At 46.5% G+C, this 12292-nt stretch overlaps 3 protein-coding genes across 3 annotated transcripts; 1 reads left to right on the top strand and 2 right to left on the bottom strand.

Moving 5' to 3' along the window:
• Window positions 1-978: 978 nt before the first annotated feature.
• Window positions 979-1888, bottom strand: HD556DRAFT_304464 (uncharacterized protein). The gene has a single exon (XM_041310212.1). The coding sequence runs from the start codon at window positions 1683-1685 to the stop codon at window positions 1014-1016; it is 672 nt and encodes a 223-aa protein (XP_041166751.1). The 5' UTR covers window positions 1686-1888; the 3' UTR covers window positions 979-1013.
• A 550-nt stretch (window positions 1889-2438) lies between these two features.
• Window positions 2439-3080, bottom strand: HD556DRAFT_1436251 (uncharacterized protein; the record flags this gene model as incomplete). The annotated part of the gene is made up of 3 exons (XM_041305538.1): window positions 2439-2453; window positions 2507-2974; window positions 3033-3080. 3 exons carry the CDS (start codon window positions 3078-3080, stop codon window positions 2439-2441), a joined length of 531 nt encoding a protein of 176 aa, XP_041166750.1.
• A 1161-nt stretch (window positions 3081-4241) lies between these two features.
• Window positions 4242-5600, top strand: HD556DRAFT_1436250 (uncharacterized protein; the record flags this gene model as incomplete). The annotated part of the gene is made up of 2 exons (XM_041305537.1): window positions 4242-4364; window positions 4419-5600. 2 exons carry the CDS (start codon window positions 4242-4244, stop codon window positions 5598-5600), a joined length of 1305 nt encoding a protein of 434 aa, XP_041166749.1.
• Window positions 5601-12292: the final 6692 nt, after the last annotated feature.

The following is a 12292-nucleotide window of genomic DNA, read 5'->3' as shown; positions in this document are numbered from 1 at the left end:
CTCGTCTCCTCTCAGCAGGATCCGCCGGTCCTTCAGAGAGCGCCCCATGTCCTACAGCGTCGTCCTCCGCAAGATCATACTCATGTTCGAGGGCAACATCAAACAGGTCAGGGTTGTACCTGCGTACGAAGTTGTGAATGGCGCACAGCGCTGCAGGGATGCGGGCCTGAATGTGCAAGCTATATTCCGGTGGGATCATCAAGATGCGCCACTGGCGCTTCAACACACCGAAGATCCGTTCGACGATATTGCGAAGTGCTGCGTGTCGAAGATTGAACAATTCTTTTGGATCTCGTGGCCTAGTAGAAAATAATTTAATAGAAATAAAAACACTAGAACGAATGAACTCACATGAGATTTGCTTGACGCCATTCCTTCAAATGATAGCGTACGCCTCGATAAGGTACGAGAAGCGCATCGCAAGTACCAAAGCCTGCGTCAGCGAGAAGATATTTGCGCGCAGGCATGCGCAAATCGTGAGACCGTGCGTCGTTCCATAGACTGGCATCGGCAGCCGAGCCATCCCAGCCTGTGAGTGAGTATGTGAAGTAGAAGTCGAAGTCGCATATGAATAGACAATTTTGGGATAAAAATCCCTTTCGGTTGCGCAGGACGGTGTGATGTTCGAGTGGTGCAAAGACCCGAATGTGAGTGCCGTCAATGGCACCAATGCATTGATCGAAGAATCTGAAGCGTGGGTCGTCGCGGATTGCCGCAGAAATGGGAGTGTTTTCGGTTGGGAGCCGGACATTTGTAGTGTAGAAGGGAGGGGACGAGAAGAAAGTGAGCATGCGTTTGAAATATCTGTGAAAATCATCAGCGCACAGTTTATCTTGAATTATTGACATACTTACCTGGTAATCGTGTCTGGAGAACGCTGAAATCGCTCACCAACATGGCGAGACGACAGTCCTGTAACACACGTATACAGGAAAATACCTAGCTGCTCTTCGATAGTGATGCCGTTGCGCGACTGAGCATATCCATGTTGCTGCAGAACTTGTAAGAGCTCCTCAAAGGTTTGAAAGTCGATGCCGAGATTGTGTCTTCTTTGTCCAGAACACGGATGCATATGACATGGGATCGTAACCAAACGTTCCTGCTCTGACGTCCAACTTCTGTGTGTGCACGCCCCATACCTCAAGACACTTCCCCACATCTGACTTTACTGCAAGTTTCTTCGAATCATGCGAGAATCGAACTGCGCCCAGACCCTGAAGACTTGTGAATGGTCCAGCCACCAATTTTCCGGTCTCCAAGCTCCATATATGAGCCGAGCGATCGATTGCCCCGCTCACAAGCAACGTGCTATCTGTAGATATATCAATGCAATAAGTTTCTTTTGAGTGGCCTTCAAATGTCTTGACGATGCCCGTCTGAACATCACACGCTTTGAGCTCCCCGCGACCAGAATGTGAACCACCAGTGACAACCCATCGACCATCCCTGGAAACTGCTACCGCACGGATTTGCCGCTTACAAACATCCCGCAACTTGGGAATCTCTTTACCCACTTGCATGTCCCATTGCCGAGCGGTAAGATCATCAGATCCGCTGATCATTCGCTTGCCTTTCGGAAAGTAGGATATAGAACGAATTTGGTCTTCATGACCTCGTAAGGTCATTGCCGGTGCCAGAAACATTGTGGTGTTTGCGGTGTTGGATTGCGTTAACGTGGACGCCATGACCTGTGTCTTTTCAATCAAGAAAGAAAGAGCCAGGTACGTGCCAGAGATTCCTTGGACACGTTTAAAGAGCGACAGCAAGGTCTACTGTACTTGTACTGCAGGCCCGTTATTGATAATAACTGTGGCCACCTCGAGCACAATCACTACCTGCTAAAGACAATCATCAATTCCATGGCACTGTGTGTTCATATAAGATTTGATCATACCAAGAGGTTAGTGACCAAGTGACCAATTGAACTCAGGCGCCGATGTCGTCTATGTATATCGCTTGCCACGCCTCTTATGCGTGGCACAACAGCTGTGCATTGCAGTGCCCTGGGCGTTTATGAACCTCAAATAGTCTTCCCCTGCGAAGGCTATGACACGTGGAAAAACTAATGTGACGAACTGGACCACCACCTCCCATACAATACTTTTTTGCTGCCATACTATCCCTTTACAGATTCGCTGGTGTTTTGCCTTGGTCGACGCAAGTGAAGCTGACAAGTGGTCAGTGGCAAGTATAGGAAGACGTTCTTTGAGGCTGAGAGCGGACGAATCGACGAATGCAAGTCCGAGTCATCACGTGGCGTTATGGATGTCTTTCAGTCCTTCCGCAGTGTTCGTTTACAATATCGATATATTGTTCAGTCTCATTTTAAGTGTATGTATCACAGATAACTTGCAATAATTAGAAGTTCTACCGCAAAAAATGAATGGGGTCGGTACAAGTGGGGTAGGTCACACAGCTGACCATGGAACAATAGCGCACTATTCATAAAATGCCTAAAAAATAGAGTATCAGCTGAACGGCTCTCGCAATGAGCATGCATACGCACTGGGACTTCTACCCACCATCCCGGTGAGCGATTAAGCTTCAACTCCAAGGATCGCACTTGACTTGGTGTCGGACAGATCGACTCGGATTCTGTATCCCTCCACAACACTAACAATAGCACGTCTCCCAACGACATGCACTCTGATGGGATATTCTTCGAGTCTCCAACCACCTTTCCGAACGCCAAAGTACAAAAGTGAAGACCGAGATATACCTTGAGAAATGTAAGGGAATTCATGGCGATGTAGGCATTGTTGTCTGGTAAAGTTTTGCCTGGCCGAACATGGTGGAAAGCAATGGTCCCCATGTTCCAAAGTTCCCTCTTGACAATAGGAAACCCAAACAGCCGACGATTGCCGCATGGAGGCCGGGGAGGCCTTAGGAGAACGTACTGAGATACGTCTGAGCTGTATTTGGAGGGCACCCACTGCACCGCGGTAGACGTTTTTTGTGAGTCAGACTCTGAGATCTTTAAAAAAATGAGTAGCAGTACGCGTACAACAGATGAAAGTTGACGAGGCACCCACCTGAAGTTTTCTAAGGCTTTGTTCCAGTTGGCTTGCAGTCGAGGTCATTTTTGTCGAAGAGGCGTTGAACAAACTGTACTATAATATATAATACTTTGGCATACACCCACGCCACTGATCAATGTGGACAGTGGACACTAAGTCTGTATGCTATTGTTTCGAAGGCCGCACTGATCATGCTAAATGGAGTAAGAATATCACGCGTCACGAGCGAGCGTAAGCGCTGTTACAGTAACATGGGCAACGCCGAAAAATGTGGCGTCGGACGGAGTATAGTACTACTTTATTCATTCACTGGCATACGATCTACAATTTCACATTGCACACTTCACAGCTGTCTTAGGAGGTCCTAGACCTATGGTGAACTTTCATCCTCTCCGTATGATAGGTTCACGTCCATTAATGTCGTTGGCTATTTCAATCATCCTGGCGCCACCTACTAGGTACATCACAGACGATGTCTATATTGTCTTCTTTCCTCTATGGACTCTGCGAAGCACGGCGGCTTTTCATGGGCGCAAGTCATTTATTTAACCGGAAGTGAAAAAACTGTAACTTCGGATAACATATCTGAAGATCTGGCACTGATATCTGTCAATTTGGCTGGCAGAAGGTCCGTTGCTCATGGCAAGGTGAGTCATAGTAAGGGGAGCCATACGAATGCAACTGATTCACTCGTTGGAGAAATCACTGTGGGCGAGGTGAGTGGCATCGAAGCTGATGCATGATGGAAGTGATGTAGATTTGACTGTATTGCCACAGCTTGCAGTTGGCTCCGCATGCAGAACGAAACGATCAAGGTTGCGATTATGCTCGACAGTGCAGAGATCACCGTGGGGCAAGGATGGGCGGCGCCGAGACCCCTCAGTGATGCGTGATTATAGTCGCAGTCTCTACTGTCACGAGTGGGATCGTGCGTCGAACAGAACAACGAGGCTGCGATTGTGCTTGATGGGGTAAGAACCATGGTGAGTGGGTGTTGTTGGGCCGTATCGAAAAGTTTGATGCCAGTGATGAAAAACGAGTCAGTGATAACGGTTACCGCAAACCGTGAGTACGGCTTATACTTATCTCCATCAATGTTCTAACCTTTCAAACATCTATTGTGGCCTTTAAAATGTCTGGATCATCGTATCATCGTCATCAAACTCACGAGCGCAGCCCATATATACCACTATAGCGATTCTCCAGGACCCACTGAGCCTTGTCATGTCATCTCCACCTCATCGACATTTCACAACCCCATCTACCTACTCTCAAGTATTTACGAATCACAATGCTTTGACTACACTACGCCAACCATCCCCGAGTGCCCAGACTTTCACATCGCCGGTAAGTGAATGTAATGACTCAAGTCCTCATTACTGCTCACTACTATAATATCAGCTATCTGTAGGAGGAGGGACCACTGGTGTGACTCTACCGAGTTCCCATTCAATGGTCATCCGGAATTCCCATGATTTCTCTCTCGCATTGTCTATCCAGGCTGCTCAAGCCGATCGGAGAGAATGCCCCTGGTACGGGGTGTGGTCCAAAGTCTTGGAAAGATATATATTTCGTAATGCGGATACACCCCAAACAGCATGTACCTGCGTTCCGCAGTATTCCCTTGTTGTATCCTATGATTCAGGTCGCTCGCCGCAGAGTGGTAGCTCCGGTTGGTCTGACATAGTCATGGGCAACCCTTCACCAGGTCGGCATTCAATGACTCCAGGGAGCCGCCTTCCTGGATCACCCTCAGTGTCATACAACCATACCCCAGATTTCAGTCCTGATTCACAGGCAATTTTTGGAGGACCACTGCCTCCCCTGACACCTAGCCCTTTACACTCAGGCTCGTTGCGTCATGTACCGTACCCTGAAAGTCCTCTTGCACAGCGCGTCACTCGTTTGCAAGCTCGTCATGCGGAAAATCCTTTCAACGTTCCAGTCAGCACCCGTCCACTACCTCAATCCTCATCGCCATATCAAATTCCATTAGGTGGTATTCCCCCAACAACTCCACCTAGACAAACTACTGGCTTGTCGGATGCATCTTTCAAAATTCCGGACTTTGTGCAAATACTCGAGCATGCACAACAGCCCTTCCTGGTCGTTCCCGGTCATGTAATTCGCCGGGTTATTATGATAGTTGAAATCAAAGCGCCACGTCCTGACGATAGATTCCAGTGGGAGTCAATCTGGGAGGAGCAAGTGCAGGAGCAGGTTCTTCATGCATTTGAGGCTGATCGTACTCTCAAATACTTGGGAGTCATCATAGCTGCTGGTCGTCGTTGGGTGTATAGCACTGTGGACCGTGGCGATCTAGTTCCTCGGACAATGTCAGAGAGGCGCGATCCAACTTGGCGCGGCACTGGACCGCGAGTACCATCATCTGATGACTCCGTGGTAGAGGAGAGGGAAGTCCAGCGTGTTATGCCCTCGTTAAACATCCCCGACTTTCTCCCCAAAGCACAGAATGGCACCTTGTATCAATTTGATCTCCTGGACGCCAGGGGAGACTCCCTCAGAGCCTTTCAAGAAATTGTAAAGGACCTCCGCCGTAAAAATAGTGATATTTGGATCTAGGGAATCTTGATGGTGTAGACAGGAGGGATGGGATTGCGAGATAGAATAAAGATGTAATGACGTGGTATACAACAACGTTAGATAGAATGTTACATATACAAATCTTATGGTCATCTTTGGTGAAAATGAGTATGTAAGTTGACCGACGCGATTCGGGTGAGAGGCTAACACAATTACCAAGCTGGGCAGAAAAAAGAGTAACGAATCTTTGAATTTGATACTGGTTATAATCGTCGTAATCTCCCTACTGCTTACTTCCGGCTCATAGCCGGTGAGCTGGCCAAAGTTAGTCTGCAGTACAGATGTATGAAATTGTCAGTTGCAGTAGTTCAGCGGACATGAATGAGTGCCCGGCAAGCAAATTGCGACGGTGAGCAGCACCACGACTAGTGGTATGACCTTAATGGAGAACCGACACCCTTCAAATACAACTGAAAGTCTGTGACTGTCCGTCTCGAGACCGTGACCAGCACAAGTAGCAGTAGCAGAAGAACATGCACACCTAGGAGTAAATCAATGCCAGACAACTCAGACGATAGATTGACCTGAGACACTGGAGGTTGTCTAGACGAATATTAGATATCATCTAGTACTTCCTACATAAGTCATCATTTAATGAAATACCAGAGACTGAGAGCGAACGAAAACAAGTCATCACACGGCGCTATGAATAAAAAATAGTCTTACAGTCCCTCTGTGTTCGTCCACAATATCAATATATTTCTCATGTTGAGTGTATGTATCACAGATAACCTGTAAGAGTTATAAGTTTGACCGCAAAAATGGATGAGGTTGACACAAGTGCATCACCAAAAGTCCACAAATCAGAAATTGCCTGATTTGGGTTGCGGCTGCGCCACAACGCTTCTCAGACGTGCCACGTCATGGTCTCGAGTAATCATTGGCTCTGTGTCATGCTAAACTATATGGCATTTGCACAATGTCATGCTAAGCTGTATGTCAACCTGACAGCGAGTTGCTAATGTTTATCTTGGTCTGCTATGACATTATCTATCCCATGTGTAGTATATCATTGAGTAGTATAATTAAAGTGCACCATAACCCTCTCATGCAAGCACATCATCGTCAAGCTCCTCATCTGAATCAGCCTCTACTCTATCGTCTAGGTCTTCCTCGTCTTCCTCGTCTTCCTCACCGTCTTCCTCGCCGTCTTCCTCGCCGTCTTCCTTGCCATCCTCCTTGCCATCCTCCTTGCCGTCTTCCTCGCCATCCTCCCTAACATCCATCTCAATGTCATCCAATTCTTCATCATCAGTGGGGAAATTTGCAGGGGCTCCGTCACTCTGCAAGAAGTTGTCCCATTCTTGTGTGACCTTATGACCGACACCTCCACTGCGAAACCGCATGAACATATCTCGGTCTACAAACCTTGTACAGTAGTTAGAATTGCGAATAGTATAGAAGCAAAGTAGGACATACATATTGACATAGTGATACCGCCAGTCTTCATCACCATCTTCTTCACGACAGACAAATGAGGGTCCCATGTAGTGATCTGTGCGCCCATGTGCGAAGGCAGGAATGAGATGCACCCCATGAATCACTTGATCAGGGTCAAGGAATCCAAAACACGCGGGATCATCGCCTTTGAAGAATCCAAGCCAGTGCAAACACTTTGCAGACCAGCCACCCTTGAACGTAGTATCATGCCCAAACCAACGTATGAAAAGTACGTGCATGCGCAGCGGTTTTGATGTAGCTGTATTCTCACCGCCATAATACCAAACGTCCAAGTGAAAAATTCGGACAACTCGTGCATACCAGTATGGATGGCATTCGTCATCTTCTTCATGCGACAGGACCATAATATCAGCACGAGTCCGAGGGTTAATTGTATCTTGCTCCCTTCGAAGGTCATACATAGTATAGCACACCATGTTCGTGCAGTCGGTTGTTTGCAAATATGACCTGGTCCCAATCTTCATCAGTAAATTCGTGTTCATCACCTGAGTATTCGATCCCTCAAAGGCGGCCTAGAATATGGTCTTTTAAATGTGGAATAAAATTCTACCTCACAGTAGATTAGAAATGATATTAGCACAATAAGCGCTGTCTTACTAGGATGTGATTGGCAATAAAATCACCAGTTCTCACTATCCTCCACGGTCAATGGTTCAGACAAATACCAACGGTTGATAACGTGGTCGTTCGTGGGAGGAGGCGTAAATAGCAGAGTCGTTCTAAACAAACTTCTATTGACTTTAGGTGTGTTGAGACAGTGACCGTTAACTGGCTTGATGCAGTGCTTAGGACACCGCTAAAGATGATGATGTCACGAGTTCCAAATACGAACCATTATTCGTTTTTAAATTCTAAGTCTTGTAAGCGCTCAGTCATAGCGCCTGTTCCTAAGAATACGTTTACTGTTGAAGAAGTGCCTATTATTGCGTCTATTGTAGAAATACCAGAATCACGTGACTTGACGGACAATGCCGATGATGACGTAGATGTGATGCCACGCGACACTCTTGGAATGTTCCAGAGTCTTACTGCGGCTGCGGCACATGTTATGATGTCATAGTTATATATAGAATCGTACGATACCTTTAATTATTCTGATTGGTTAGTTAGTTCATACTCAGTTTCAATCTCAGTTTCAATATGTGTATATAGGTAGCTCATCGTAGTCAGTAGTTCTTTAGTTCAAACCTCTTGTATCTCCTAGTGAGCAATCCAAGACGTACCTGCTGTCTCTCATCTCTTTGTGATTATCCTTGTTTGAGTCCTAGTCTCTGCCCCTACGTTAATTCGTTATAAGGGTTGTGACATTAGGTTTGAACTATAGGAGACTCCGACTCGCGTTACACTCTCGCACATCTCTTTCTTTGCTTGGCCATATTGGAAATCGTTCCATATCGTCATTCAAACAAAGCCGTTACACGTTTTATCCTGCCCGGTCTAAACAACCGCGACCTTTGATTCATCCCTTTGCTCATTTGAGCGCACCCTTTCATACCTACCTCTTTCTTAGTTAGTAGTCCTATACCAGGCCCTGTCTTACCACAGCCGCCAGTATACGGAGGTGTTTGCGACATTAGGCGCATCGCTGCAACTTTGAGTGCTGGCCCAAGACCCTGCCTGCTCAACGTTACTATAGTTTCATTTTACCTATCCTTTCTTCTTTACGCACGTAGGCATTCGCTTCGAGTCAATAGCGGAACTGTCTAGCGACATACCGTGCTTTCGACCTACGAGGATTTAGAGACATACCCTAGTGAGACTCGCACTTGTAAGCTTCGGCTGGAAGAGTGATAACTTGTCCTAGGCTTGTACCCTCAGAACGGAGATTGCATTGTCCCTAGTTTTTCCCACTCGATCGAGTATAGATTTCCGACCTTTTTAGTTAGTAGTAGGGAAGCGTCAGTTGGGTTGACTAAAGAACCCTTTGACCCTGAAGTACGTGGTAGATCCGATCAGATATCGGGGACCGCTTCAGTTTTCCGTTTACATAACTTTTCTCTTTTCACCATCATTCCTTTTCGGAAGAGCCCTTACGAGCAGCTCTTCAATAGACATCAGTAAATCGGGTTCCAGAACACAACTGGTACTATGTCTGCACAACCAACGGAACCATTGCCAAGCACGGAAGAACAATTCGTGCAATATGTTCAGAGTCAGGTCCGGGCCGCTACCGACATCCTCCTCGCCAAAATAGCAGAACTAGAGCGAAGAAACCAGGAATTCGCAGTTAAAAACCAAGATCTAGAACTACGCTTAAAGGCAAACGAGGATGAGACGGTCAAACTGGCCGCAACACAACCTTCTTTCGGATCCGCTGGAACCTCTCTTATGAACTCGTCTTCCTCCATCAGATTCGCCAAACCCTCGGACTTCACTGGAGAAAGAGACTCCATCGATGCTAGTGCTTGGTTAGCACAAATTTGCCTATACATGACGCAATGGCCAGCCATCACGGAGAAACAAAGGCTGTCGGTCATGCTATCCTTCATCAAAGGAACTGCTGGAAAATGGGCTCAAAAATATATCGAGGAGCACGCAAGCGGAAAGCTGACCATGCAGAAGTTCGACGATGACTTCACTGCTATGTGGAAGCAAGAAGACCAAGAGGGCAAGGCAATCCGAGACTTGGACTCCCTAAGACAAGGATCCTCGTCAGTCCCCGAGTACGCAGCCGCTTTCAGACAAAAGGCTGCACATACCTCCTTTTCAGACTATGACCAACGACAGAAGTTCAGGGCTGGACTTCAAGACCGCGTCAAGCTACAGCTCGCACATGTCCCTATAAAGGACAAAGACACCATGAAGAAACTGGTGGAACATGCGATCCAGATTGGACACAACTTCGAAGAGCTGGATGCGTAAAAGAAGAAAACTACCTGGTGGACCCCTAGACAAGGCCCCAGAGTCCCTGAATACAAGGCTGGTCCTAGTAAAGAAAGCGATGCCATGGACGTCGACTCCAGAAAACAGCGAGGTGCCCCAAAACCTCAAACAAGGACTGGTTCCTTCAAATGTTACCGCTGCGGAGAAGATGGACACATCGCTAGAAACTGCAAGGGAGCAGTCGCGCCAAAAGCGCAGGTGAAGGCTACTACAGTGCCAAAAGAAGAAGACTCTATGCCAAGTTGGTTCAAAGCTTGGGCCGCTAAGGAAGGCAAGGGTTTTTAGAAGGGTCAAAGTCAAAGTCTGCGAACTTAGACCCGAACAATCGTTTCTCCATCCTATCTACGTTCTCGGATGTATCAGAAGTATTTATTAGATCCAAATCTGAGCATTTTTACATTCCGATCACGTTGAAGGGAAAGAACCGACAAGCAGATGTGAAAGCACTTGTGGACTGTGGTGCATCAACATTATTTATTAGTAAGAAGTTTGTGGAAAAGAACTGATGTCCGGTGCCAGTAAATTATTAAGGCCCATTCCGGTTAAAAATATCGATGGCTCGCTTAAATGCCGCCGGATCGATGACGCATTTCGCAGAACTAGGTCTAAAGATCGGTGACCATGTGGAGGATCAAGCAGCCTTCATGGTTACGGACTTAGGAAGCGATGACGTTATTATCGGCATAGATTGGCTAAGATATCACTAACCCGGAAATAGATTGGAACGCTGGACGTTTTGCACTTTCTCGTTGCCCGGTTAAATGTATTACTAAAAAAGAACAAAGACAAAAAAATAAAGAAAAAAGAAAAGAACAAAAAAAGACAGAAGTAGAAGTAGTGCCAGATCTGATTCCCACAGAAGAGGATGACGAAGAAGACATGGCGATGAAGAGGGCGACGGTCGAGGAAATAGAAGATGAAGAGTATCCTGGAGAATGGATCAAGTATAAAGCCTCGGTTGCCACGGAGCAGAAGGTTGCAGAAGAAGCAACGAAAGGTGAAGAAATCAGTTGAAGAAGATGGTTCCCGATTGGCTTCACTGATTACCTGGAAGTATTTTCAGAAGAAGAATCTAAGCGCTTTCCTGAAAGAAAGAAGTGGAATCATGCGATAGATCTTAAAGATGATGGCGATCTTCCGCCGAATGCGAAACCCTACCCTTGTCACCAAAGGAGATGGACACGTTGAAAGATTGGTTAAAAGCCGAAACTGCACTGGGACGTATTAGAGATTCACAATCCCCAGTAGCAGCACCTTTCTTCTTTGTGGCCAAGAAAGATGGCAAGTTGAGACCGGTGATGGACTATAGAAAGCTCAATGAGAAGACGGTTAAAAATGCATATCCGCTACCGAGATCTCAAGATTTAATTGACACTTTAACCGGTGCCACGATGTACTCCAAGATGGATGTAAGATGGGGGTACAACAATATTCGCATGAAAGAAGGAGATGAGTGGAAGGCGGCCTTCAAAACGCCGTTTGGTCACCACGAACCAACCGTTATGTACTTCGGTTTAACAAACTCCCCTGCCACGTTTCAAACAATGATGAACGAGATATTCAGAGATCTAATTGATGGAAAGACCGTAGTGGTTTATATCGATGATATCCTCGTGTTTACGAATGGCAACAAGGAGCAACACCGAAAGTTGTACGAGAGGTACTTAAAACGACTAAAGAGAATGACTTGTATCTGAAGCCTGAAAAGTGTAGCTTCGAACAGTCAGAAGTCGAATTCCTCAGGGTTGATAGTGGAGAAGGGTGGTGTACGGATGGACCCCTGTAAAGTAGAAGGAGTAATGAAATGGCCTACACCTAAATGCGTAAAAGATATACAAGGCATTTATGGGCTTTGCCAACTTCTACAGAAGATTTATCTTCGGGTTCTCGGACATCGCCTAGACCAATGAATGATTTATTGCGGAAAGATGCCAAATGGGACTGGACGGAGAAACAGCAAGATGCTTTTGATGAACTGAAGTCAAGGTTTACATCAGCTCCGATCCTAGTTATGCCAGACGTTGAGAAGAAAATGAAAATAGAAACCGATGCTTCCGACTATGCAACAGGAGCGGTTCTATCTCAACTGATGGAAGACGACTTATGGCACCCTGTGGCGTATTACTCGAAGTCAATGAACGATGCAGAAAGGAATTATGACATTCATGACAAAGAGTTACTCGCAATCATTCGAGCGTTGGAGGAGTGGAGACACTATGTGCAGGGAAAACCTCACCATGTGGAGATCTGGACGGATCATAAGAATCTCGAGTACTTTATGACGAGCCAAAAATTGACAAGAAGGCAAGCCAGATGGAGCCTGTTCC

This window comes from Suillus plorans (assembly GCF_016647745.1).
Source record: "Suillus plorans strain S12 chromosome Unknown HD556scaffold_2, whole genome shotgun sequence".
NCBI lineage: Eukaryota > Fungi > Basidiomycota > Agaricomycetes > Boletales > Suillaceae > Suillus > Suillus plorans.
The sequence above is the reverse complement of the archived record's forward strand: the minus strand, read 5'-3'. Positions and strand labels throughout refer to the sequence as shown.